The following is a 27,413-nucleotide window of genomic DNA, read 5'->3' on the forward strand; positions in this document are numbered from 1 at the left end:
CAGCGCAGCCTAGGATCGAGCACCGCGCGGTACACACGGAGATAAGGATGACCCAGCCGGCTTCCAGAGTCAGCCAATTCCAATTCAAACTAAGCCTAAGAACTTCACAAGCACCGGAAAAAGCGTGACGGTATTGACAGGCCCGCCTCCGCAGCTACTGCACAGGAGTTATCGACGTGCCCAAACGCAAACAGTAAGTGCGTACGCAACCCAATGCACACGCTACCGAGGGAGCGCACCGCGCGGAGGTGAGCGAGCGAAAATAACCGGCCGCAATGCATTCTGAAAGCAAGTGGGAACAGCGCTCACTCACGGCTCGCGCGTCAACGGCTCACCTCGAAGTTCTTGACCGCGAGGGCGTTAGGCGCGACTGACCTTCGCAGCCTAGGAACGAGAAGCGCACGCACGAAATTTCCCGAAGATCTGAGAATCTTCAATGCAAACCGATGCAAGAACTTCGGCAGGTCCTAGACGGGGCAGTAGGGAGCAGGTAGACAGCAGCGTCGGCCGCAGCCAACGCGGGCTATGGGAGTTTCTTTAGTTGGTGGCCGGCAAGGCTAAGTCCGAGGTATGTGCACACACATCCAAGTCACCTCAGTACCGCGGGAGCAGGATGCATTCACTCACCGTTAGCAGAGAGATTTTGTCAAGTAGTGAGGACGGGACAGTAATCACTACTGTTCCGGACAGATAAAGCGCGTGCGCAGAGGGCGGCGCTCCAAGCGGTCGCGACTCGTACTTTCCAAGTTGCGAAATTGGCGCTCGTTTATTGCGTCTCGCTGGCTTCTGCGCGCTTCTCACGGCGAGAGCAGCGTTATCGCTCGTGTTGTCAGGATGTAAGCGGCGCATTGAGCTCATCGAATGTTCTTGAGATTTTGAGGACGTTGAGAGAAATGAAAACTTACACTGAAAAGTACACAGCTCACGATGTCGAACTTCAAAACCGAAAACGAAACTGATGTACCTCTAAATTTGCCCGCGCTTTTTAATCGTTATAAAAAGTGCTTCAGGAAAATATTGCTTGCATATGAGCTTTGCTTGCTTTTTTTAACCTGCTCAAGAATGAGTTTCTCTTCATTTTACGTATGTAAAACCGTTTACATGTCATTGGAAGCACCGCTCAGAAGTTGCCTTGACATTCAGTTCGCGCACTTCAAAGCAACAAATTCAGCACATGCAGTGTCTTCGCAGCAAAAAATTATCGTATAGTGCTACGTGCGATGTTGTGTTCCATGGTACTTCCTTACATTATGAGAAAGTGCCTGTGTAATCCGTCGCAACTCAACTTCTAGTTAATTCCTGGTGACCAACAGTTATTCCGATGCCCCACAAATGGGCACACGATTGTTGTTGTTGTGTTGTGTTTGTTCTGATGTGTTTTGCCTTACGGTGGAACTTCGGGCTGAGTGCTCACTAGGTGGCCGTCCGCCCGTCTCGGTCGCTAAGCACCGTGGACTGTTCAGAAAGCTGCACCACAAACATCTCTTCGATGCCTGAAAAGGCACACCAAGTACGCGACGACCTTAAGCAGGCAGGTATAAACTGCTCATTAAAGTTCTGCCTGCCATCATTCCTTCCTAACTGGAGACCTCTGGCGCCCAGGAAATAGGTAACCGATTTTCGTTGCAACACATCCTCGAAGGTGTTTACATTCACCGTGCGTGCGTCCCGAGAAATGGTCCCGAGCGGGCATTCCGGTTTTCGTCTCGGCTTCGTTCACGCAAGTGTGACGTCGGACCGAGGAAGCCAGATTCGCACAGCCGAGCGACATTATCGGGTGCGACGAGGAAAGTTTCTCGTTGCTCTGGCCGGCCCTACCCGCACAAGCATTTCGTCCCTCCAGGGCTTTTTCACGGAGACTCGTCGGCTGAGCCTCGAGGAGAGCGAGCTGCTTATCTAATCGGCCGGTATACGGACCCTCAGGCCACGCGCACTAGGAGGTCGCCTGATGCCTTCGCGTGGTGCAGCGAGCGGCAAGGCGAGAGGCGATAGCCATCGTCAGCGGCAATCCTGTGAGCCGAGTGCAGGCAGACGGACCTTCGCCGACACGGGCGAGTGCGAACTCGCGCTTCGCGGGATAAGAACATAAAACGCGGGCGTCGGGACGTTCAACAACATTTGCACGAGAGTCCTTGCAAAGTTAAGGCGGGTAATAAGTGAGCAGACGGTCAAAAACTGTGGCGTAACGCATGCATAAGCGAACACAGAATGAAAGCCGCAACCAGTTTGTTGGTTGAGAGAGCCTTCGGTGGAGTGTCTATACCTTCGTTTGGTGCCCGGAAATGTGTTTGCTTTGCGCCGAGTGCTGGTTACGTCGATCCAGCTATACAAAAAAAAAAAGGTGCTACAAGAAACAAACATCTTCGAAAGAATGTTCGACGCGATGACGGGAGATTGATCGCATGTGGTTGTTTTCTTTCTTTTTGTAAACGTTAACTTCTGGTCATTCTGAACTCTACGAGCAAGTGTGAAAAAGGCAGTGGTTATTATACCTTCTAGGCATATCACAAGGATGGTTTTGCTGGTTTTTCCTGGCTATGCATGTGACCTTTTAGTGACCGGCCGCATTTCGAATGGAGGCGAAACGCAAAAGGCGCCCGTGTACTGTGCGGCGTCAGTGCACGTTAAAGGGACACGAGGGGAAAATAGAAGTTGGCCCGCATCGATAGGGTACAGCGTTCTAGTGACGAAAAGGGACCGGTCTCACAGAACACGGAGCTTCTATAAGCTAGAAAAGAGGGCAAAAAAAAAAACTCAATAACGGTGTCGCCATAACCGGCCGATTTCGCCAGTAAAATACATGCGTCGACACCGATTTGTCGTCTCGGATCCCGGAGGATACGCTGCACTGCCATTTATTTCAAAACGGAGGCAACCCATCCACTTTGGTGAGAACGTCACGATGTCACGAGCTTGAAGCGGTTGGCGGTAAGTCTTTTAAAAGCCAATTTTCTTGCCGATGATTGCGTCTTTCGCTGCACGAAAAGCGTCTACATAGCCGGAGAGAATCAGAGAATCAGTTTTTATTAAGCACAATAATTGGATGAAGTTGTCCACGGTGACGATTTTAAAGAACCCCGAGTGGCCGAAATTATTCCGGTGTTCTCCACTATGGCGCCTCTTTCTTTCTTCCTTTAGAGTTCCTCCCTGCGAGAGTAAATATAGGAACACTATATATTTTCACTCCCTCCTTCATTCTATCCTCCGCGGTGTAGTTTGGGTGTATACACCGAGAAGTGAATCGGTTACTGACCGCTTTCCTTTCCTTAAATACTAATTTTCAAATTCCCTCGAAGCGCGACTTCTTCGACATCAGAAAGAGGACATTCTAAACGTTAATCGGAACTGAACATTATTCAAATTCACCGCTTAGTAAAAAAAAAATGGCTGTGGCTTAGCTTGGTTAGGCCCGGTAATTGCGAAAGCAATATCCGTACCTACGCCATGGTACAGCTGGTAGTGTAGCTGGTAGTGGTGCTTTTAGTTAGACTTGTGGTGATGCATCGGTCATACAATCCAATCCAATATGCTAATATGGTAGCTACCGGCCTCGCTACGCGACGGGCTGAAAGTATCTGAAAGTGCAACTAGTATTGCTTTCGCAATAAAAGATAATAACAGGACGGTTACCACTGCAAGATTCAGCGACAGCTGGTAAGGTATTTGTACTTTACAATATGTTGTGGTAGAGAATATGAGGACGAATTCATATCTGTCTAATTCTAGGGCGCTTTGTTTTAGTTTGCCGCGCACGATCTCACCAGTGCCGCCGATGATCTTGTCGAGCGACGCGTTTCGAGGCAGCTGCCGCAGACTGTGTGACATATGCCTTCGCTGTCGCCATAACCTTCGTCCTCCTTTCGGAGCACACCCACTTTCCAGATGGTTACCTTGGTACGCACTTCCCACACTGTCGCCATAACCTCCTCCTCCTCTGACCGTGCCCTCCTTCCATGGCAACCCTCGTTCTCCTTCTCCGGTAACTACCCTCTAGTTCGTTCCCATGGCAACCACGTACCGGTTGCGCCTTCTCATGCTCTCGCCACACCCTTCTCCTTCCATCGTAGCCATCCTCCGGATGGTGCCTGTTGCAACCATGCACTGGTGACGCATTTCTCCGCTCATATGGTAACTCCCTGCCATAGAGTTTCTTACTATTACCTAGAGGGAAAGCTGGCGAGCCGTCTATGGGAGTTTGCATAGAGGCCCCTTGTGACCACTTCAGCCACCATGGGCGCTCAAAGCATCATGGGGCGGTGAGCTACCGACTGCAGAGCTACAACTTTTGGTCAAAAAAATAATGCTAAAATAAAGCTGTTCGATAAATACGAATGTCCTAACATTCAATATGCTGTCTGTAAATTGCAACAAACGAGCAGAAAAGCCTTTAAGTGCAAAGTTTGCCCAAAATAAGAGACGACTCGCTCTCCTATTGGCCAAGTATTGAACATCATAAAAACTAATATTTCGTGCTCAACAGGCGCGCTTTTAAAAGGAAATATGTTTTCAAAAAAAATTGAGTTGCTTAAATACTTCAAAAGGTTTTTTTAATAGCGTTTTGGAAAAGTGAAACCTTTTATTGGCGTTGTATGTCGTTGCGCTTTCACTACTATGGTTTTTACACTCTGCATTCGCGCGAAAGTCGTCTGCGCACACACGAACAACGTTTTCGGAATGAAACGTCTGAGTAGTGCCACTATGTGTTCCCGAAAAACTACGACTGTCTCGCAACAAGTAGCTCACCGCCCCATGATGCTTTGAGCGTCCATGGTGGCTGAAGTGCAGCGCCGCCAGCTTTCCCTCTAGGTAATAGTAAGAAACTCTATGCTTCCTGCTTGCATGGTAATCGCCCTCCGAGTGGTTTCCATGGCAACGCACCCACCGGTTACGCCGACGACGACAGACAACGACATCCTACCACGACGCGAAACCCAGGAACCCGCATCATATTAACCTCGTAAACGATCTAGAAGCCGTTCAAAACCGCGCTACGAGGTTCATTCATTCTTCTTACTCGTACGACGTCAGTGTTTCAGCCCTAAAAACCAAATCAGCACTATCGCCTCTTTCCGTTCGTCGTCGCATAGCCACGCTGTCACTGTACCACAAGTTATTTTACTCACCACTTCACCGTGCCCCTTACATCACGCCAGCATCATACATTTCTCACCGCACTAGCCACACGCTTCAATTTTTTCGCCCACGTGCCCCAACTGTTACTTTTTCAGCCTCCTTCTTCCCACGTGCAGCTAAAGATTGTAACGGCCTTCCCCAGCATATCGTCGACATCACCTGTCCTTCATCATTTGCTAGCAATCTAAACAACATTTTTTGTACATGATCACAAATTGCATTGTCTTGTACCTTTTCTGCTCATCCCACCCCTTATGTAATACCCCGTGAGGGGTCTTTAAGGTAATAAAATGAAATGAAATTAAATGAAACCCAGGAACGGGCCGCTGTAAAAAAAAAAATGCAATCCAAAAGCCAAACATGGAACACACCTCTTGCGTAATAATATGCAAAAAAAAGTTTCCTTATCTGTGTTACGCCCCAAGTGCGTGTTATATTATTACGAGTTCTATGGCAGCTGGCACAGCGCCTGTGAGACGTCTGACGAGGCAAAATCGTGACCATTCTGAACCTTTGGTACTAAGATTTTCGGCTACTTGCATGCCCATCTTTTATTCCGTACACGACTGGACGTGGATGTAGGGCTTCACGCACAGCTGAAATCTAAACTTCGAAATGATACGGAGCTTGATCAGACCCGTGGCAGTGATTTTCTGTCATTAAAATGGCCTGAACAAAGTCTCATTAGTAAAATAATCGGCAGGGTAACCTCATTACATAGTGTGTTGGCAATGAGATAGATTGGAAGCTGTTGATGCCTTTACCGGAAGTAACGTCACGTCAGGTCTTGTGACGTAATTTCCCTGCAACCAGTAGGAATAATCCGCCCTATTGATGTCGCTTCAGCAACGTTTTCGAGCCTCTAAAGCAGCAGCTAGTGCCAAATACATACTTAAATAAAAAGAAGTTCACAGTTATTAACTCTGTGTCATTCTGATTGATAGGTTTCTTTTACTTAATAGAGTAAATAAATGAATGAATGAACTTTATTTCCGTCATCATGGGGCTTCACAGAGTACACGTGCAAGACGGGTGAGCTTTTGAAAGTGGCGCCAACGTGATCGCGTTATTCTATTGGTCGTTGCCGTGGTGCTCCCACAATGCGCTGAGCTGCACTGACACGAACCGTATTGAAGCCGGCCTCTGTATATCGCAATTCCAAGCGCTCCAAGCTTCGTTGGCCCTGTTCCCTGTTCCAGTTCACAGCCCCGGCGGAACATTGAAGGTCAAGTGACACGTTAGCCGCCGAGTGACGTTCACTGGTGGCCGTTCCCACGTGCGCTCCGCAAGCGCGAGCAAGCGCGCGTTATTCGAATGACGTTCGTGATGTCTAGAATTTGTTGCGCCACTGGGCCGAGCGTAATCGTGTTTTTAGAATTCTTAAAACTGGTTCGCTCTTACTGACGGGCAGCGGCCTGCTACATAACTTCAATTGCAGCGACGGGCCTATAATCTTAATAGTTCATCTAATCAATTAAGTCGAGGGTTTGAACCTGTTCGCCTCCTTTCTGACGTCCGCCACTCATGACACTGGTACACCGCAAAGGCCATCTTTACGCCTCAAAAAAACCCATTTGTAAAAGTTACTGGCAGCCTTCTCTCAAACGCTTGGTATGTGGTCTCTTGAATTGAATTGAATTTTATTTCGGATTATCAAGAATCCTGGAGCCCGGAGCTAAAGGCAGATAAATTCTACCTGACGGGGCTCCGGGCCCCAAGCAAAAAAAAAAGAAAAAAAAAACATACGTATACAGATATAAGTTTACAGCAGCAACACTGTGGGGAAATGTTTAAAAATAAACGTCAACACAAAAAAAAGGAAATGAATGCATCCACTGAAGCATGAGGCACGCATTGCATAAAACACTACACAACGGACAAGGCCTTAAACATAACGCATCGAACAAACAGGGAATAAGAAAACCCAGGAACCGATGATGACCCATTTAGAACGAGTCCTTTTACATTAAGGACGCCAGCCGATGAATAGATAGACCTTGAAGCTCTGTCGAAATCACTGTGAAAGTAGCTTTCACTTGTGCGTTCATGCAGGTCTCGGCAATTCAGTATCATACTACCACTGCAAACACAACTAATCAAAAAAAAAAGTAGCGTTCAGGTTTGCTCGGATCAAATAGGCCAACTAGAATCTTCAGAGCAGGTGATGTAGTCGTTAATGAAACTTTTCGCATTCAGAGCGGAGCAGAAATGGACTGAAGCTCACACAAGCCTTCATCACATCACCGCTGTCGCGTGGAATGCTGTCAGTAAGTCGAATGGTAAGGGTGCTTATAGAAACGCAGATCTCAGATGCGGCAACTGCTGTGAGGACCAACAATGGCACATTCGTAATCATCGAGAAAGTTATTGCCACAATTTTTACACAAACTAAAGGAATTTTGTGTGAGAACTGGTGCTCTAGCTTGTTTCGTCTGATTACCCATTAAAGTGTCTGATATTTGTTTACCATGTTTTTGTGTATAGAGACAAGGGAGTTGTTTTCTTTTTTATTTCATTTTCTAGTTCTGGTCACCTAGTGTTAATACAACGAAAGGTGACTTTTGCTTGACGATTGAAATTTCGAAGGGCGATCTTTGCAATCTAGAGACACAAGTTTTCTACACTAGGCGAATCCTTTGGTTGTAAACTGAAATGCGTCTGGACACCTAGCTCACCGTGCCCTAGATTAGCGGGGAGTTGATCAAACCTACACGCATCATGGCCGCCGCAGAAACTGTGCGCGTTGAGCGTGGGGACACACCTGTCCCCAGACGATGCTCAGGATTTCAGACTGCAACTCTGAGAACGCGCAGGTTCACGTGTACAGCCTACCGCGGCAGCGAACTCGAGGGGAACGCGGAAAGAAGGCGAAGAGAACGTATAGGATTCTGTTTCTCAAGGAAGCCAGTACTCTTGTTTACAAGTATGTGTATCCCTCTCTCTCAGTTGATCCTCTCTCGCTCATCACGTGATTGGTCTTGAGGAAAGGAAAGGGCGTAGTGTCACTTTTCGGTAGACATTTACCGCGCCGTGAAGGAACGGAGGCAGTGAAAGAAGGAAGATAGAAAGGCAGCCGTAGTGGAAGACTGGAAATTTTAATACCCGCCGCGGTGGCTCAGTGTTCAGGGCACTCGGGTACTGAGCCGGAGTACCCGGGTTCGAACCCTCTCGCAGCGGCCGCGTTTCGATGGAGGCGGAATGCAAAAGGCGCCCGTGCTGTGCGATCTCAGTGCACGTTGAAGATCCCCAGGTGGTCGAAATTATCCGGGAGCCCTCCACTACGGGACCTCTTACTCTCTTTTTTCTTCCACTCCCACCTTCCTTCCTTCCCTCACGTCGCGGCGGTAGGGGTGTGCACCTAGGACAGTTGCGCCGTTTCCTTTCCCCAAAAGCACCATTTGACCATTTGCCTCGAAACCACAGCACGCACAACGTACGCTGTAGTACGACAAACAGTTTTTTTTTTTTCTCTCACTAGGTTCGAGTTGCTATCAGGATGGAAATTCGAAAGCTGTGGTCCCTACATATACGCTGTGCTAAGTGTACAGAGTTGCTTAATACTCTTAGATATGGCCGCAACCACTGTTATGATTCCTTATTTTCACCCTAAGAATACACAAAAGTCAATTAGGAGCGCAAGTCGTCGCCTCTTGCTCCTGGCAAGTGTCGATAACCACGTATACGAAAACAAAAGCCGATAAAAGCACGTTGACCCCTACAAGCCTTCTCACATTGGAAAGAAAGGTCGCACGAGGTCACGCCGGGTGGCCCGCGTCCGATCAAAAAAAGCGGAAGCTCTCAATGAGCCGCACCGGAAGTGGCAGCGGAAGCAGCGCATTAACGCGCACGCCCCCTTTCGCTCCGACGCCCTGTTCTTCACAGTTCGCGCCCCCTTCACTTCAGTCTTCAGTCCGCAGCGCAGTGGGAGTCCCCGACCGAAGCCAGCGTCCCAGCAGTTATAAACATCTCTCGTCTGACGAGCGCTGTTCGCCCAGGCAAACCGAGAGGACGTCAGCGATAATTCTTCAAGGCAAAAGAAACATCTTCCATTTGCCAAAGCTCCTTACGTTTATTCCACTCCTCCAGCATCGAGACCCGGGGCTGTTCCATCTAGTTCACACTATCTTCCTATCTGGTGAGCTGTTCCTCTTATCTCTGCCGAGTGTCTCCGCAGTCTAGACGCGGCAGTGACTCGGCAACTCTGTGCTTTGACCGTATATAAGCCTTATCAACGGCTGCTTGCCTCACTATAGCCCTACGAGACCAAGTTATCTAATCGGAGAAAGCGGCGAACGAGACGAAGGACGGGTCAGACCCCGGAGGGCAAGCGTTTTTTTTTTCTCTCTCTCTGGTTATCTGAGTGGCCGCTGACGAACTCGCCCGCTGATTGCTGCCGGCGCTGATTAGTGATGCACGTGGCTAGAAGACGACGCGCGCCAGGAGCCAGTGATTACGAGCGTGCTCTTGTGTCCCTTTTGTTAACGTTTGCCCTCTGCACAGTGTTCGTTTTCATTGTGAACTAGTCGAGTCGACTCAACAGAGAATTCTAGCGCCGCCTTGCGGCAAACACAGTAACTGCGGTCGCAGCGACCGTACCCCAAATGTGGCTAGACACTCCTGGCAATGGTTGCAACGGAATCTTTAAGTAAATTAATCGTAGCAGTTTATTTTGCATGCCACATATGTTACAGTTGATCTTTATAGGTAGTGTTCATGTATGCTGGTGCTGGGTGTGGGGACGTTCTTTCTGGAGACGTTTTTCCCGGAACTCGCGCCAGCGGTGCGATAATATTCGGGAGCTTTAAAAGTACAAATCATGGGAAAATCTACAAATATAAGCGGAACAACAGGAACGCAGCGCTTCCTCTGGCAGCAGCCCTTTTCTAGCATGGCTCAGTGCCTAGCCAGAAAATGCTTTACCAAGGATAACATCCAGGAAGAGCGCAGGGGATTAGACGACAAACTCGGGATGTCCTACATACCTCGCCGTAATCGGGAGGAGGATATGAACGTAAGCAGATCATGTCATGCGCAAAGGAGTTAAGGAGCGGTCCGTTACCGGTTGATGATGATGATTATGAAATACTTTTATTGGCACTGAGAGGTATGATTGTACCGGCTGCGCGCGGCCGCGTTTCCATAGCAAAATATAAAAGACAGTCAGCGTATACTGTGCGATGTCAGTGCACGTGAAAGAACCCCAGGCGGTCGAAACTAGTCCGGAGCACTCCACTGTGGTGTTCGTCATAGCTCTCATGTACAGTTGCTTTAGGACGTTAAACCCCACAATTTGTAGTTTACGAAGATACAGGTTGGCGGAGGTTTGGGTTACAGTGGGTGCGATGGCGTTGATTGATTTGAGATCAGTGGTAAAAGCCTTTTTCCAGAAGTGGATGAAAGTGGATTGATGGTGGATGAAAATGGATTGATGGTGATGATGGAGTGTAACGCTTTGAGCTGAAACAAATGCAGTGCAAATACCGCTATTCAGTTAAACGCGCGCCTGCGTGAGGCGCCCTGATGTGCTGCAAGCAACATGGACTACGCGCTAAAAGATACAAAACAACTAAAATCATTAAGTTATCTATTTATTTTTCGCCCTTGTACTTATGTTCTTCTGCCTGACGTGGGCTTCGTATTTCAAGGCAATGTGTTGTGCGGTTCTCAAAGCTGCGGTCTTTGTCAAAAGTTCGAAGCCCAAGCGACCCTGCCTGGAACGGAGCGTTGTCGAAAGACCGCGCTGTTATCGGAGGCTGCGTCAGGAGAGGAGGTGCATCCCTCTTTCTCTTGCGCGGTCGCCGTTTCCGCCAAACTTCGGACAAAAAGTATTTGCGCTAAGGAGGCAGGGATGAACGAGAAACACTGTCAGATTCGTGTGCATGGTCCCGCTCTGAGGTTGCAGAAAGCAAAAAGAAAAGAAAGGAGCTGGGGAACTTCCTCGTATATATTCGGTACGAAAGAAGCGCGACAGAATGCTTTAAAGCGTGCTCCAGAGCGTGCCTCGAACCAAACCCGAACTACTGGATTGCTTTTCCAACATTCGGCGCTTTGCCAGACGGCTTGGAAGGCTACGAGCTGCCGCATCGAAGCACGGCCGAATAGCGTTCAAGTACAAACACGCAGCACGAGATGGCTAACTTTCCTCTTTTTGCGAAAAATAGTTCTCTGTATCTGTCGTGAGTGAAATAGTGCTTGGCTAAACCGATTTAACAGCATTTCTATACGAGAGCTCAACGGGGATGAAATTCCCTATATTCTCACGCCGCTAACTTTTTTTTCAATCAATGCTTTAGACATGCAGGTTGTGCATAATTATGATAAGGTATAATGATAAGGTATAATGATAAGGTATAATAAAACACGACCTGCCGCCGCGGTGGCTCAGTGGTTATGGTGCTCGGCTGCTGACCCGGAAGACGCGGGTTCGATACCGACCGCGGCGGTCGAATTTCTATGGAGGTGAAATTCTAGAGGCCCGTGTGCTGTGGGATGTCAGTGCACATTAAAGAACCCCAGGTGGGCGAAATTTCTGGAGCCCTTCACTGCGGCGTCTCCATAGCCTGAGTCGCTTTGGGACGTTAAACCTCATAAACCAAACCAAAACACAACACGAACTGTATGCTACGCATCCCATGCCTTCTCTGCATGGCGGTGCAGAGGACTACTAACATCGCCCGTACTCCTTGATCATATTGTGTTCATATACAGTGAAATGAAAAAGAATCATTTACTTGGCAAAAAAAAAAGAGCGCCCAACGTGGGGCTCGAACCCACGACCCTGAGATTAAGAGTCTCATGCTCTACCGACTGAGCTAGCCGGGCGACGAGGTAATGGCTGGTCAAGCGACATCCTAGCTATCGCTAAGAAACAGATAAAGCAAAGATATTTGGCCAGTAATATGACAGGATTACAGCTCTCGCAACAACAGCTATGGTTGGCCTTCGCTCACAGCGATCTAATTTTATTGACAATAACTGGACCCTGCGCAGCTCAACCTTATTACATGATGGCGAGGCCTGGAATGACGATGCTAGTTAGCACACGCATAGAGGAAAAGGGAAAGGGCGCCCGCCCGGCTGGTGCGGTAACACCTCGCACAAATCACCCTAGCGATCTCTCAGCATGATTGGCTTTAACACAAAAAGAAGAAAAAAAGTACCGCCCAACGTGGGGCTCGAACCCACGACCCTGAGATTAAGAGTCTCATGCTCTACCGACTGAGCTAGCCGGGCGACGGCTCGAGTCGTTTTATCTGCGCTAGTAAAGGTCAATGACTCCCAAAGCGCAACTTTCGTTGTCTTTTTTAACAAGGCATTCATATTTCATGCTTCGACCTTTACGGACCCATGTGAGATGCCATTTTCCGGATATGTCACGACTTCGACTGCTTATTTCAGCATTTTGAATTTGGGCCTCTAAACACCACGTTTCTGATCTGTCGCTGAGGTGCTCCACGCACTGACTGCAATCACATGGAGTAAGTGTTCGTCTCCGCTTCTCCTTAATTTTTTTTTTATCGGACGGGAAGGACTAGCTACCATTTATGGCCACAATCAGAATTCTGGACAGGCCTTCCTGGTTTCGACCTCTGTGTGTTCAGTGCTTCGCAGTAGAGTCAACGTGGTAAACTACGTACGGGTCGTATTTTGCACTCCAGTTTGTATTGGACTGTAGCCAAGGTCATCAGTGTGATTTACCATCGACTAGCGCTTTTATAGTTTTGTGCAGCGCTGGAAAAGCTACAATCAATCGGTACAGTTGAGGTCTCAGAATTCCAAGCATTGACTGCAACCACGTGGAGTGTTTGTCTCCGCTTCTCTTTATTTTTATTTTCGTCTTACGGTAGGAGCAAGCTACCGTTTATGACCAGAGTTCCCAACAGGTCTTCCTGGCTTCGACCTCTGCATGGTCAGTGCTTCTTAGTACAGTCAACGTGGTAAACTACGTAAGTGGTTGTGTTTTGCGCTCGAGATTGTTTTGGACTGTACTACCAAGGTCATCAGAGTGCTTTACCGTCGACTGGTGCTTTTATAATTCCGTGCAGCGCTGTACAAGCTACAAGCAATCGGTATAATTCGGATAGAAGTGAAACTGACATGTGCATTGTACAAGCACGTCGCGCCAGACATATCTTCGACCATCACCAACTACACCCGAGAGGGAGAAGGGGGAGGGGGGGTGATGCCGGGTGCAGAGTGCAGCGCAATTTTGAAACTTTATCCGCGGAAAAAAATGGAGGTCATTGAAGTGTTTTCACTAAGATTTCTCTCTTCTGTTGCTTGCACAGTACACATGGTTGGCTTACTTTGTGCTTGACACGTTGCGTCAACTCTTCGAAAACTATCGTTATTAAATATGTGCTTTGCGTGTACGTTTGTGGCTTTTTTTTTTTTTGCTTGTATTCGATTACTCCCGTTTTTTTTTCTTTGCGTTTCCTGCTACTTTCCGATGTAAGAGCCGAAGCGCACATCTAGCTGCAATTTGTGGCTGTTTTCTTTCGTCCCTCTTCGCGTCATCATGGGAAATAAATGAGTTTAATTTAAAAAAAAAAGATCACTAAGGGTCACATAGGCGGCCGCCCCCCACTCCCCTCTAAATCCACCAACGATCGAGTTCTGGCTGCCATGCGACTGGATATTCGATCAAGGCATTCGCAGCAGACGGACCCACTAGATTAAAAGGTATTTTAGAACTAGAAGAGGATGTCGTCAGTGTAGAAGCTCGTGGAAGATTTAGACGGTGAACCTGTCCTTACGATTCGTTCTTATCACACAGCGCGTTGTGTGCGAGTATATCGAGGCAAGGATTTTTTTTTTGTTAAGTATTATGAAGACGATGCGGCCCACGGGGACAGAAAAGACACACAATTGACAGGACCAGCGCCTTTTGTCCGTTGGCCGCACCGCCTTCATATTACTTTCACTATGAATCAACTCGCCTAAAGAATTTCTTTAATTTATTTTTAAATCTTGGAGTTCTCGCCATATTGTACACCGAAAGGTCATTATTAGCGGTCGGCTACACAATACAGAGATACTTTTCACTTCAAGCTAACTTTTTACTACAGAATGTTCAGAATGATTAACGTTTAAATCAAAAGGTTTATGCACAATTACTTAAATCAGACGTTTCTAGAAGGTCTAAAGAAACCAAATAGTAAATGGGGGGGGGGGGGGGGGGGGGTGCGTCAACATAGTTCTTTTGAAGCGCATAGCGATGTGGGTTTATCGATTATTCACTGTAAAAAAAGAAGCGCAAAGCACAGGACGTAGAAAGGAGGTACGAACACAGGCTCGACCACACTGGACTGCAAGAAGTAATCGATGCTGCGTCGTAAAACGGTGACTGCGTGATCGCGCTCCTGCTGCCGCATCACGATTCTAATAACACGAGAGGCCCTCGCTCATCGTGTAGCCATGGATCGCTATGACCCGGGGTCTCTTTATTGACTGCGGCTTCGCGCAACCTAGTTATTTCAGTCAGAGCACGTTAGGGATGATAACATCGCGAAGCAAGAGTCCATGGTCACGTGACACTTTTTGAACCTCGCGAGGCTTTTTAATAAGCTAAAAAAAAAAGAACCACGATAAAGCTACTTCGAAGAAAACAACTTAAATGGCCATTCCTAGACACGTTCCAACTTCCACGCTGAAAATAGAGTTTTAGCCATCACGGCGGCCGTGCATAGTTCAACGAGGAGTATGAAGTTCGTATGCATACGTTGGCAATCTTCTTCTTCAGCTCATTCGTTTGCGCTCTAGTGCTGCCTGCAGCACAGGCCAGGCAAGAGCACTTACGTAGCGTTGACTTCATATTCTACATCGTTGCCATATTACAGGGTATACATATGCAAACTAAGCGCCACCAAAAAAAAATGAAAAGGGATGGTTGAAAAAGGAACCACAAAGACAGAACATCAATTTCACATTTAGAGGCATCACCTTTATACAGGAAATGGACGTGCTGTCTTTGCATTCCTTCTTTTTGCACGATTTGTGTGCGTGCGTGTGTGTGCGCGCGTGCATGTGCGTCCGTGTGTGTGTGCGTGCATGTGTGCGTGCATGTGTGCGTGCATGTGTGCGTGCATGTGTGCGTATATATACTTAGTGGCAAAGAAGTCTCCGCCACGAAAAATAGGAGGTATTCACATGACGTCATCCGCAAGGGGCGATAGCGGCCGGCGCGGCATTCGCCATGTTGGTGGTCGCGCGCGCGTCCGCCGCAGCCAGCCGCAGCGTTTAAATAGCGGGTGATGTGCGAAATGTGAGTGTATTTCGCGTCTCGCCGCAGATAATATCTGTCCGACCGGTAACACCGCGTGACTGAGTGAATATTCCGTGAACAGCGCGAAGCAGAAAAGAGCGGGCACGCTTAAAAGGTTCCAGTTTGTAAAAAAAATGGCTGAGGCTTAGCTAAGGTTAAGCCTAGTCAGATGCGAAGCATATTGATGGCTAGGCTTGGTAATACATGGCTTTCCTCGGTTGACGTTCATCCCGCTCTTCATCGGTCTCTGTGGCACGCTGAAGCTTTAGCTTCTCGTTCAAATCAGCCCTGCTTCTAGGCGGCATCCCAACACCTGGCCGCCTCGTAAGTGCCCGGAGAGCGAGGCAAGCTCAGCTTTATACCGCTGCTGTAGCGTCACGTGGTCAGCTGCAGCGCCTCTGGTGTGGAGCCTCCACCGCCGCGGCCGACCGCGCGAGCCGGCAGCCCATCTCTCCTCTGCTGTGACGTCATGTTGTCACGTGGTCAGCCGCCGCGCCTTTGATGTGGAGCCTCCACCGCCGCGGCCGACCGCGCGAGCCGGCAGCCCATCTCTCCTCTGCTGTGACGTCATGTTGTCACGTGGTGTCACGTGGTCACGCTAAAGGTCAATGGTAGCTCCACCGCCGTGCTCGACGGGCTGTAGTGTAGCTCTAGTAATATGCTTCGCATAAAAGGCCGATCCGTAGGAAAGTGGACGTGGTGGAGACGCCGGCGGGGTGTGCGACGTACAGGACTGCTGCCGCGCGTTGAATTCACCGGTATCGAGGCCCACCTTGCGCACGGCTTAAGTTTGCTGGCAGGCCAAGTAATTAAAGCATACAAACCTATGAGAGGGTGCAATTACTCGACAAGTAGGTAAGTCCAAGAGCCGTGCATAGGGTGCCAACGGCCGAGGTGCCGACGGCCAATGTGCCGTTTTTGGAGAGGTGAGTAATTCGAAGGGTCTGTTCGCTTAGCTGTAGCTTAACTTGTTACCTCTATGTGCTGTTACTATACTGGATCTAGCGGACTGGCTGCGCACTGCGGTGCTGCGAAAGGGCTATAGCTTGTGCATGTGAAGCAGCGCTACGTAGCTGCAATCAAAACTGCAAAACATTCTCGCTAAGTCTACCGTTCGTGCTGCGAGCGCATGACAGTATTTGTTTGAGCGTTCTGTCGTGCAAATAAGGCAGCTATGACGCTTTGCCTTTCTGCTGAAACACCGCCTGGGAAGCTTCAGCAGTTCGCGGACTACAACCGCTGGAAATATGAGTTTCTGCGGCGCCAGTTTCGGAATTTCGGCAATTAATCGTGCTGTTTATCCACGATGTGCCCTGTATGACTAGGTGACAGTTATCAACTGGTATTAAAAGCTCCAAGTCGTGTACATATTTGCGCGCGTGCAGTGCAGCCAGCCAGTTTTGCTGCCGAGTTCAGATATCACGGCACAGAATAATTCTGCTGCAAACTTCATGCGCAGTAAGCGTTCCCCAAAGATAAGTGGTCGCTGACACATTTAACAACGTGTAAATAGTTACGGATCGCTAACAGTTCAGGCCAGGTACCTGAAGGCGTACCGTGACACTGCGCGAGCTGGCGTGAAACGATCGCAAACATGCCGCGTTTGCCGCGACGATGTTCGCGCCGTCTGGTAGAGCGGCGTCAGTGAATACTTCCTATATATACGAAGGCGCTCTTTCGCCTTTTCTGCTGTTCTGGCACTGTTCTATTCCCTCTTTACTGGCTCTCCCGGAAAGGCTTCCATCCTCCGCTCCCTCGACAGCGCAGGGAGACACACCCCAGAGTGAGCAAGAGGCCTCATTGCAGCGTAGGAAACCCCATATAGGAAACCTATACAGGAGACTCGCCATGGCTGCCTCCCTGCTGAACCCGGCCGTGCTTCAGGAGCTGGCGCTGAGCTGGCTGCGCGAGGACCAGCCCAGCCTGGACGTGGGCCTGTACGTGGTGGGCGAGGCCGACACCACCGCCTACCTCTGGTGCAAGAGCCCCGGAGTGCTGGCCGGGGTGCCGTTCGCCAACGCGGTCCTCTCGCAGCTCGACTGCGACGTCAAGTGGCTGCGCAACGAGGGAGAGTGGCTGCACCCCGTCGCCAAGGTGGCTGAGGTACGTGTCTGCTGTACCACGCGAGGCACAGGGCATGCGCTTTCTGCCACGTTTTCATGCGTACGACAGTGGCGCTTCGTGCCGACACGCCACTCTTTACATATGTGCCACATAAAGTCTGTCGAAAGGGTGGCCCCTCGCCTAGTGCACGCGAGGAAGGGTTGCAGCCGCCCTAGTGTCACTTGAGCCGCCCCATCATGAGCGCAGTCTGCCTTGTTATCCGGCCAAGGGGGTATTGTATAGCCACAGCTGGGGAGAGGAGGGGGGTCCTCCAAACCTGCATGCTTCCATTCACCGCGAAGGTCGAATTGCCTTTCTCGGTCGACCGCTACCTGATTTGATGACGTAAAGCGACTGGTATTGAAACTGAGTGTACGCCAAGAGCGGCGTTTACGTGAACCCGACAGGCTCGGGTTGAGTCGATTTATCGGGTCGAAAATCGGTTACTCTGTTCATGCAAACGCGCGCCGAGTCTGGTCGGGAGTGCAGAGGTCGGGTCCAGTCAACTCCCCGCAACTCCACCCTGTCTCGATGCGCGTGTAAACGCTGTCGAGTCGAAGATAAATGCGAACCTGTTTTTCGCTTGCGCCGTCCCGCCTCCGAGACAGCGGTGGCGTGCATAAATCTTGGAGGCTGCCACTGCTCGCTCGCATTGCGCTGCTCGACGCTTGGTGTCACTGCAGTTGAACCGGTCTCGGACTCGCTAAAATCTAGTTCATGTAAACACGCAGTCGTCGAGTTGGGGTGACCTTGCTCAACCCGACTCCTAACCCGACCCGATGCTACCAGGTTCATGTAGCTAAGGTCGCTTCGCAACGCAGGTGACCGGACAGGCTCGGCGCGTTCTGCTGGCCGAGCGCGTGGTGCTCAACTGCCTGGCCCGTGCCAGCGGCGTGGCGTCGGCCGCCCGGCGCATGCGCGAGGTGCTCAACGGCATCCACTGGGACGGCGTGCTGGCCGGCACACGCAAGACGACGCCGGGCTTCCGCCTGGTGGAGAAGTACGCGCTGCTGGTGGGCGGAGCCGACACGCACCGCTACGACGTCGCCTCCATGATCATGCTCAAGGACAACCACCTGACCGCCGTCGGATCCATCGAGAAGGTAGTAGGCTCTTCGTTCTTTGCGGACCTAAGGAGCCTCGCGATACTGAGATCCACTTCTTGGGAGTCGCTCTTTGATTATCTTGAATGGCAGCGGCTCGGCTGTCTGGTCCATATAGAGACCGTCTGAAACGGCTGCTAGACTTAGAAGTGCTATTTTAGACAGAAAACCAAAGGCTTCCTGTCCGTTTGACAAGTTTTCGCAATCTTTGCGTAACAAATTGGTGTTTCCCGGCCAAATAATTCTTCTGGCAAAACCCTGATCGAAGGCGCATCCTAAATGAAGAGCGTGGAGGTATAGTACCTTAGACGGAGCGTGCCCGTATGTCACTGTAGCTTGAGCACTGGGATGCCTGCTGCGACTGAATGAGATGACCTTGGACGAATTGCTCGTACACTCTCCCGACATGATTGAGTTCGGGGAGCCACTTCTTTGGTGTATACCTTTAGAATGCTGATAATGAGGTCTCGACGGATGGAATATTAAAATGCCCGTTCAAGAATTCAGTTCGAGCGAACACTACAGGCGGCGTTTCTATAAAAGGGAGCCACAGTTTGTGGTAACGTCCATTCATGTCTCCTGGTTAGCAGTGAACAATGCGGGATCAAATTCGCGCCCCCTCTCCCTTGTCCATTAGAGGGGCCACTTCCTATAGCTTTGCCGCCCCCACCTCCCCTTCTTTATTCTTCTAGTTATTTCTATATTTCTAGTTTTTTAAAGGTGGAGCGCATATGGCAGGTTCTCTGAGATCATGAATGGCAGTTTGCCGATATCCCTCAAGAGAAAAGTCTACAACAGATGTATCTAACCGGTACTCACCTACGGGCAGAAACTGGGAGGCTAACAAATAGGGTTCCGCTCAGTTAAGGACAACGCAGCGAGCTATGGAAAGAAAATGACAGGTGTAACGTTAAGAGATCGGAAGCGGGTGGAGTGGGTGAGGCAACAAACGCGGGCTAATGACGTCCTGGTCGAAATCAAGAGGTAGAAGAAATGGGCCTTGGCAGGCCATGCAATGCGAAGGCAAGATAACCACTGGTCCTTAAGGGTAACGGAGTGGATTCCAAGAGAAGGCAAGCGTAGCAGGGGGCGGCAGAAAGTTAGGTGGGCGGATGAGATTAAGAAGTTTTCGGGGGTATGGTGGCCGCAACTGGCAAAGGACAGGGTTAACTGGAGAGACATGGGAGAGGCCTTTGCCCTGCAGTGGGAGTAGTCAGGCTGATGATGATGATGATGACCTCCCCTTTCTGAGCACGCCTATGACTACATACTTCCTGCTGTTCCTTGCGGGCCTTGTCTTGTGTCGCCCAGTTACTCGAGCTATTTATACCCTCAAGCGTTCTTCAACTGCCCACAGATTCAAACCACCCTGCCTCTTATCCCACCTCAAAACAGCACTCCACCGCCTCGGCTTCCTTGCAAATAAACTGTGATTAAGAGCTATGCTGGCTTTAGAGCATCAGACTCGGTGTTACTCGGAGGATGTTTTCTATCTCCCAAGCTATTTTGCCGCACTCGAAAGCCGGGGAATTCACGAATGTCGCAGGCCGTCCGCATCGCCAAGAAGATGGGCGGCTTCACCCGCAAGGTGGAGGTCGAGTGCCGATCGGTCGAGGAAGCCCAGCAGGCCGCGCGAGCCGGAGGGGACATCATCATGCTGGACAATTTCGAGGCAAAGGTCAGTATGTGCAGAGCAATTCGATTATGTATATGATTGCAGTTAATGCTAGCGGCGACGGTAGACGAGTTTCGAATTTTTCCGCGTATCGCCCGCCAAATAGTCCCGCAATGAGCAACCGTCTCCTATTTTCAATTAGACATTTTTCTCAAGGCACTCGGTACCGCGCCAATGTTCCAGGGTCGTACCAGGCATCACTAACTGCATAATTATAAACAGCGCTGCTACGAATGTCAGCAGCATGCTTACGCCGGTCTTACTGACGGCCTGGCTCCACGGTCTTTGCGTTAAAAAAAAAATTGCCAATATCCAAGCGCATTGCTGCTGAGAGTAAATCAGAACTTTCAAGGAACGATGTGCCGCAGGATCAGAGGCAGAAAGGAAAGCGACAACAGTGCCATATTTTATCTTCCGCGTGTTTTTTTTCTTTTTCTTTTAATCGCGCATGGTCTAAGATGCCGCATCTCTCGCTCGATGTATGCTGACCTTTAAAGCCGTATACGTACGGTCGTTAATGCACCGAACTCTCACTGAATAGAAACCTGTGAATGAATAAAAGTCCAGTTGCTTGGTTTACCAGGTAACGAAACAGGGCTGAAGCACAGCGTCGAACGCTCTATACTTCAATACGCGCAGAGTGCGAAAGCTCTGCCACGGCCGCTTGCTTGTAGAATCCACAATATATGAACAGCATGACGCTACTAGCGAAGCTTTTCTCTTTGGTGTACACACGCCACCAAAAGTCTTTAGGCCACAGGGTTTGCTTTTCTGGAGCATTCAGGGCGCCAGTCAATTTCTGTAAGGCGGAAGAAGCTTAGTCTTATCCTTTTGAAGGCACTTTGGTATTTAAGGGTACCTTGGGTGCTCCAATATGCGGCTGAAAAGCTGACCACGTGACCTAGTCTTTTGACCAAGGCTAAACCTAATGTTTAGAGAGGTTCTGATGAGTTGTCCGGATGCACCGGCGATGTTATGGTGTTATTCACGGCCGACGACATACGGAGGCGGCGGCATCCTGCTGTGCGATGCACCGTCAGGTATTCGGGTGTGCCTGGTTTGAACACGCTCCCTCAAGATGTAGTAAGCGGCTGCGCCACCGTGCCCTGTGGAGGAACTGTGTCGTAGTTAATGCCGCTCGTAATCTTTTGCAGGACCTGTCACCGGCCGCGCAGAAGCTCAAGACTGAGTTCCCGGGCGTGCTGGTCGAGGCCTCGGGAGGCATCACACCCGAGAACGTGACCCAGTACGCTGTGCCGGGCATCGACATAATATCCTCGAGTTTGCTCATCCAGGGATATCCGACCGTCGACTTCTCGCTCAAGGTGCAGCCGCCCAAGAAGCCTGAATGCTGAGCCCATGGCAGAGGTGGCAACACCACACAGGCTGTTCTACGAGTGCATAATCAAACACTTTCGGTTCATTGCTATACAATGGATCATCTCGGGTCACTACGAGTAAAAGTGATGTAATCAATTTTTCACGATACAAATAAAAGCACTGTAGCGCGACCATTCATATGCAGAGATCCGTCGCATGATACGCAAAAGACTATTTCAACGACTCCTCTGGCGCAGCGTATACATTGCATAGTATATGCGGGAACATGGCGCTTAAACTAGAGCCGACCCAACTGCATAAGCAATTTCGCAGCAGTAAAGGCTAAGCATTCATACTGCTTCCCCCATCTTTTCGCACTGCAAGTGATGATTCCTGGCAAAAAAAATAAAAAAAATAAAATACCACATGTTTTACTCGCCCTGTGTGCAGCAGACTTGCTGGACTATTGCACAAACCAGTGGGGTTTTGCCGTATGATTAAAATTTACTACCTAAAATTAAACCACCATGCAGTAGTTGCGGTGATCGCAATTATTCCGTTTCAGTGCCTTGCTGTGGACACGTATCTAAGATGCTGACACGGCATTTTTTTTCAAAATCGTGACGAATGGGATACAACATAAAACAGACAAACAGTACCTGCGAGCGTTGAATGTTACTGTCGCTTTTCAACTCCTCCTACAGTTCGCTCTTAACCTTCTTTAACATGCCTATGAAATCTACTGGCGATGGTGACTTCTCCCGGCAGCCGCGTGGTTCCATTCCAACATTGCACTATGAACGGCAAGAGATTCGAGCTCTGACTCCTCCCTGGATCTGCTGGAACTATATTTTATCCTCCAGAAGGTGGGCACGATCGCTCATTTACAAACGAAAGCTGTGAACGTCGTCCGAGCGCCCAGTCCTATGCACTAGTACGCTATTGGCCGCTGTTAACCGTACATAACGCTTGTATCATCTCGACACTCGGACGCCACTTCAGCGCGCTTATGGTCACTAAAACCAGCCACATTCAACAAACTTCGTTGTCATCTACCCTGACCACGTTGACGGTATCATTAGCAGGAATTTGGGACATATCCTAGCCAGTACCTCTATGATTCTCTGCCAAACAAGTCTTTTGTTGTGCTGCCACTCGGTCATTCCCTCGTTTTCTTATGTCACGGGTGGTTTCAACGTGTTAATATTAAATGTTCAAAGTCATGCACCCTCTGGCGGCAGCTAAGAGAACTACAAGTGCGGTTCCGTATTCCCGGCAGAGACATACGCGTTGAGAAGCTTCGATACTGAAGCGATACCGATTGAATGAGTTCATCTACAACTTTTCATGCAATCGGCTTCGTAGTTCACTGCAAGAGAAAATCATTCGAACCGAGCACACGAAACGCCAGCGCAGTGATGCAGAGAAAATGAGCGCTACCAATAATGAAAACCTTGCTTATTCGAGTAAAATAGAGACTGGCAGCGTGAAGCGGGTGATAGTTCACTCAAGTGGGTGTTCAGAGACCCTGCCAGTCGTGAGTGGCACCTGACGCCACCACACCTAGGTGGCAGCCCTGGCCATGCCGCGGAAGGGCGGTGGCCGGGGGCTGGGCAGGATGGGCATGTTGAGCAGGTTCCACCAGCTGTGGCGCTTGCAGACGTCGATGTGCAGCTGTCCCAGCTTGTAGGCCTGGACGATCACCACAGCGGCCATGACGAGCAGGGCGGCGTAGTAGCTGTAGCGGCTGGGCCCCTCCTCGAGGACGATGGTGGACGCCACCATGGAGAGGAAGGAGTCCAGGACGTACATGAACACATTCACCATGTCGTAGTTCTCCAGGTTACGCGCCTTGGTCATCGAGAAGAGGTACGCGAAGCTCACCTGCGCCCAGAGCGTATACAGAGAGGGATGAGACAAACCCTGAGCTTGTAGTGTGTCTGCACCACGCGTCTTCAAATCTTGAGTGTTCTTCGCTTTTAAAAGCAAAAAAAAAAAAGACGCGGCGGGGGTTCCAATAATTTGTCTTCAGCTAGGCTACTCGGTACTCATTACATTTTGCCATGTACAAGATCAGTCGAAGATCGCAGACACTCTTGTTGCAGGCTCCAACATCTCCGTGTCGTGTTGATTCGAGCACTGCTTTACCCCGAAAGTTGTACGCGGGAGCATCTGCAGTGCAAACAGTGTTGGCGTCGGCACCATATATCGCATATGGTGCTCTAAATACCGTATATACTATATACCGTATAACGCATAGATCTTTTTCATGTGGTGCACGACGCGCATATGTAGGCAATCATGGCGTGCAACAACATGGCGTTCGCATCTTGTCGCGGCCACACGAGCGAGGCAATCCTGTTGTCCGCCAAATCCGATAATGACCCGTTTTCCAAGGCGTGGCAGAGGGGACCTTTGCCAGCGCCCTTCGGTACGCACAGTAGCGTACCGTAGAGTACCGGGGAGCAATGTCCGCTATCCACCTATGTTATCTTTTGTGCAGCGTCTTTTGGACCTCGAGAAGTTCGCGTATGGCGGCGGGTGCGGTACAGTGTTGTCACGCAGGAGCCTCCTGCCGTCCGCTTAATCTGATAGTAAATAGGGCCTTTACCGGCATCCTATATCGTATAATCGAGAGAGTTGCAGGTAGCCGGTAAGCTTGAGACAGAGCACACGAGGGAATACCTCGCTGAGTGCGCCATTGACACCTGCGAATCTTTCCGATTAAGCCAGTGTCCGAGCAGCGCTTCGACCCACCTGTGCCAGGAATACCATGGTGCCCATGTCGATGTCGTCGTACAGACTGCTCATTCTGTCGAACATGACGACGAGCACGCTCGACGCTATCAGGCTGACGAAGGAGAAGTGGAAGGCCTGCACCACGCTCGGCACCTCCGACACGGCGTCGTTGAACTGGCGCACCGTAGCGCGCAGCACCGAGGCCGTCATGGTGAGCACGCAGCCAGCCATGAAGCGTCGCGCCGCCACCGCGTCGACAGCGCTGCCGTAGTGCCGCGTGTAGCCCAGCAGAGTCAGCGCCAGGGCGCCCATGCACAGCGGCAGGACACGTCCTACGGTGGCGCCCTCTCGTGTCACGCACGTCGGCACGACGGAGAGCAGAGGCCCCAGGCTGCTGATGGTGAACGCGTCCAACACGGTGAGAAAGCGTAGCGAGAAGATGCGCGCAAACAGGGCTCCAGAGACGCCCATGCTTCGCATGAAGAGCAGCGGCTGCGCCGACAGCGGGCCGTACGGCTCGGCGACGCCCGACATGAGCGTCATGCTGCCCACGAAGATGCCCTCCGAGAAGTGGAAGAGCAGCTTGGGCGTCGGGATGGACGGGTTCAGCTTGACCAGTACGTCGAGCAGCACCCAGAAGACGCTGGCGCTGGCCGCCAGCAGCGAGGCGTCCCAAGAGAAGGTGGCCGAGCTGCGAGAAGGTGGCTCCCCGTCCACTTCGCTTTCGGCCGGGAAGAAAGGCCGTTGCGAGGCGGTCGCCTCGGTCAATGCCATCGTCAGCTCGGTGGCGATGCTTTGACGCAGCGCCCGCACGGCGGACCGCGATGCCCGGAAGGCCCGCGACGTGGGCGACGCTTCGAGCGATATCTTCGAGTCCTGGTCCGGAGCAGCACGTGGAGGGCTCCGCGACATTTTTATGGCGCTGTAGCGAAGTCTGGCTGCGGATGTGTGGAAAGGGACTGGGGATTTCCGACGGACAGCCCAACGAGGGAATGGCAGGAGCTCGAGGGGAGCAGCCAACGCAAAGCACGAGGACTCACGAGCTTGCGGTTTCTTCTTCTCTTCCATGGCCCTTTCCGCATGGGATTATAGGTACCAGATCAGAAAGCGGCAGCACAGAGGAGGCTGTTTTATTGAGGGGAGATGTATGACTATTCCGCTGATTCGTAAGCCTTCAATATATCTTTCTGCCACGGTCATATTGGTTGAATGTTTTTCAGCCAATAGGGTTTCACGATGACTGCGTTTCTCTGGCGCGTCCGCGATCAGGTGACCACCATCGCAGCTGCGAAGCAAGAGATGGAGATTATTTATTGCCAGAAGATGAAAAAGAAAGTTGCGCAGCTCTGTCAAGGTCACCTTCGCTGCGATACACCGGGGAGGGCAAAAGAAAATGGGAACTAGACATGCACGAGAGCAATGATGCGCAACCATAAATAGAGGGGCGCGACGCGGGAACCCAAAGTGGCGTATTGCTTAATTAAGCGACACTCATAATAACAATTCTCAGGAGCAGGAGAGAAGAGGCCAGAAGTGGGCAGCTATGTTTGCCTCATTGGTGACCTGCACTCTTAGTGTACGGCACGAGGTGCGTCGAAAGCCTATCGGTAAAAGTATAGGTCCTACGCGGTCGCAGAAGGGAGCGCAAGCTCTCTAACATCGGCGGAGAGAAATACAAGGCCTGGAGAGGTCGGCAGACGAGCACAGCAAGTGTTCTGTAGTTCCGGTACCCTCGCAGTCACTTTATAGGCCATTGCCCTCGCCTCGAAGGCGGGGAGGCAGTGCTTTCTCTACACACTTTCTAGGGGTGGTGTCAGCCTGCCGGCCAGAAATGGCTGGTGGATCGGGCTTTACTTGAAGCACAAGCCCGTGGACTCCTGGACCAGTAGGGGATGTAAGGGTTCGGTAGCGTTCGCGGGGGTCATCGGAACGCGGCTGGGGGTGCTCACAGCGAAGCGTCTCCTTTCTTGGAACGCGGCCGCTCGCGAACGCGCCGGCAGGTATACGGGTGTTCCCCCACCCGCGGTACTGATTCGCACACGTGCTGGCACGGATGTCTATTTGTGTTTGTTTTTATTTTGTGGTGGAGAGAGTGCTCTACTTTACGGCAGCTGGAGGGCTGGCCAGGCTCTTGAAGAACCAATCATGTTGAGGGCACAATATGATTGGTTGCTACGAAATGTGGGCTGGGCCTTTAGGTCTTTAAAACCGGACCCCGGAGCCGGAATCGGGGTTCTGGGCTAAGGTGAGATGCAACGCATCTTCGGCAACGCCGAGTAGGGGCCTCCCCTAGTGATTAGCCAGATCCACCTTTTTGTTGTTGTTTTGTCTCTTTGTGCCGTTAATTTGTCTCTAGTGCCTGAACTTGTATCTATTGTAAATTGCTGTACATAAACTGTACATAAGTTTTCCCTTCCTCCCTGCGTCTCGAATCATCGAGAGACCGTCTCTGACGGGGCACCGCTGGTGCGAAGAGCTTCAGTCTTCAAGTTGAAACCACCCGTCTCTGGCGGGGCACCTGTGGTGCAAAGAAGAAGAGGAAGAAGAACCTGATCTTTACTGGCGCAGTCGACGAGGATCCTGCGGCCATCGGAAGACGGCGCAGGAAGAAGACAAGGCAGGGAGAAAGGTGACGACAAGGCGACAGGTCAGCGTTCGTGAACGGACCTGCGGAGACACGGCGGCAAGGACGCAAGGACCACGGCAGTAGTCCAGCGACGCGGGACTGCGTCCGGTCAAGGAAGCAGCGCGTCGGGAACTCAACGATCACCGGCGGCGGACCAGCGGCGTGCGACAGCTCATCGCAGCGTCCGGGGAAAGTGGCGGTGGACCCCGACGCCAAGGAGCTGGCAATGCGGATCGACGCATCGAAACCGTGAGTTTCCTTGGTCGCATTGTTCACGTCCCTGTGTTCGAGCCGATAGGACATCTGAGGGGTACGGAAGGCGGTATGGAAAGCTATCCAAGCCGGCCCTCACTCGATGTGAGGTACCAAGTTGAGTTAGCGAAGGCGCGCTTAGCGGACCTTCAGGCTCAACTTGCGAAAGTAAATGGCGGAAAGGCGCTGCTTCGCGAC

At 50.7% G+C, this 27,413-nt stretch overlaps 3 protein-coding genes and 2 non-coding genes across 10 annotated transcripts in view; 1 reads left to right on the plus strand and 4 right to left on the minus strand.

Moving 5' to 3' along the window:
- The window catches only part of bur (GMP synthase burgundy), a 29,584-nt gene extending 28,803 nt beyond the window's left edge, over positions 1 to 781 (minus strand). The window contains exon 1 of one of the 2 annotated variants that reach the window (XM_089573370.1): positions 628 to 781. The gene's annotated coding sequence lies outside the window, so the exon portion shown is untranslated. Of the gene's footprint in view, positions 1 to 335; positions 581 to 627 lie in introns of those variants that run through there. The other variant, XM_089573371.1, reaches the window with a different exon arrangement.
- LOC149363140 (nicotinate-nucleotide pyrophosphorylase [carboxylating]-like) lies at positions 1 to 21,792 on the plus strand. Of its 5 annotated transcripts, none has more exons than XM_089573378.1 (5): positions 1 to 193; positions 17,160 to 17,500; positions 18,322 to 18,603; positions 20,150 to 20,281; positions 21,433 to 21,792. In XM_089573378.1, the coding sequence occupies exons 2-5, from the start codon at positions 17,246 to 17,248 to the stop codon at positions 21,631 to 21,633; spliced, it is 870 nt and encodes a 289-aa protein (XP_089429504.1). In that variant the 5' UTR covers positions 1 to 193; positions 17,160 to 17,245; the 3' UTR covers positions 21,634 to 21,792. The 5 variants fall into 5 exon arrangements, with proteins under 5 accessions (XP_089429504.1, XP_089429501.1, XP_089429503.1 ...); XM_089573375.1 differs by having other exon boundaries at positions 17,236 to 17,500; XM_089573377.1 differs by lacking the exon at positions 1 to 193 and adding an exon at positions 2,045 to 2,928 and having other exon boundaries at positions 17,236 to 17,500.
- TRNAK-CUU (transfer RNA lysine (anticodon CUU)) lies at positions 11,883 to 11,955 on the minus strand. Its single transcript has one exon. It is a non-coding gene; the product is annotated as a tRNA-Lys (tRNA).
- On the minus strand, positions 12,294 to 12,366 carry TRNAK-CUU (transfer RNA lysine (anticodon CUU)). Its single transcript has one exon. It is a non-coding gene; the product is annotated as a tRNA-Lys (tRNA).
- On the minus strand, positions 21,758 to 25,428 carry LOC149363143 (uncharacterized). Its single transcript, XM_089573372.1, has 2 exons — positions 24,356 to 25,428; positions 21,758 to 23,482 (listed from the first exon to the last, which is right to left on the minus strand). The coding sequence occupies exons 1-2, from the start codon at positions 25,403 to 25,405 to the stop codon at positions 23,162 to 23,164; spliced, it is 1,371 nt and encodes a 456-aa protein (XP_089429498.1). The 5' UTR covers positions 25,406 to 25,428; the 3' UTR covers positions 21,758 to 23,161.
- Positions 25,429 to 27,413: the final 1,985 nt, after the last annotated feature.

The sequence above is a fragment of the Amblyomma mixtum genome, chromosome 2 (genome assembly GCF_055824585.1).
Source record: "Amblyomma mixtum isolate Tamu chromosome 2, ASM5582458v1, whole genome shotgun sequence".
NCBI lineage: Eukaryota > Metazoa > Arthropoda > Arachnida > Ixodida > Ixodidae > Amblyomma > Amblyomma mixtum.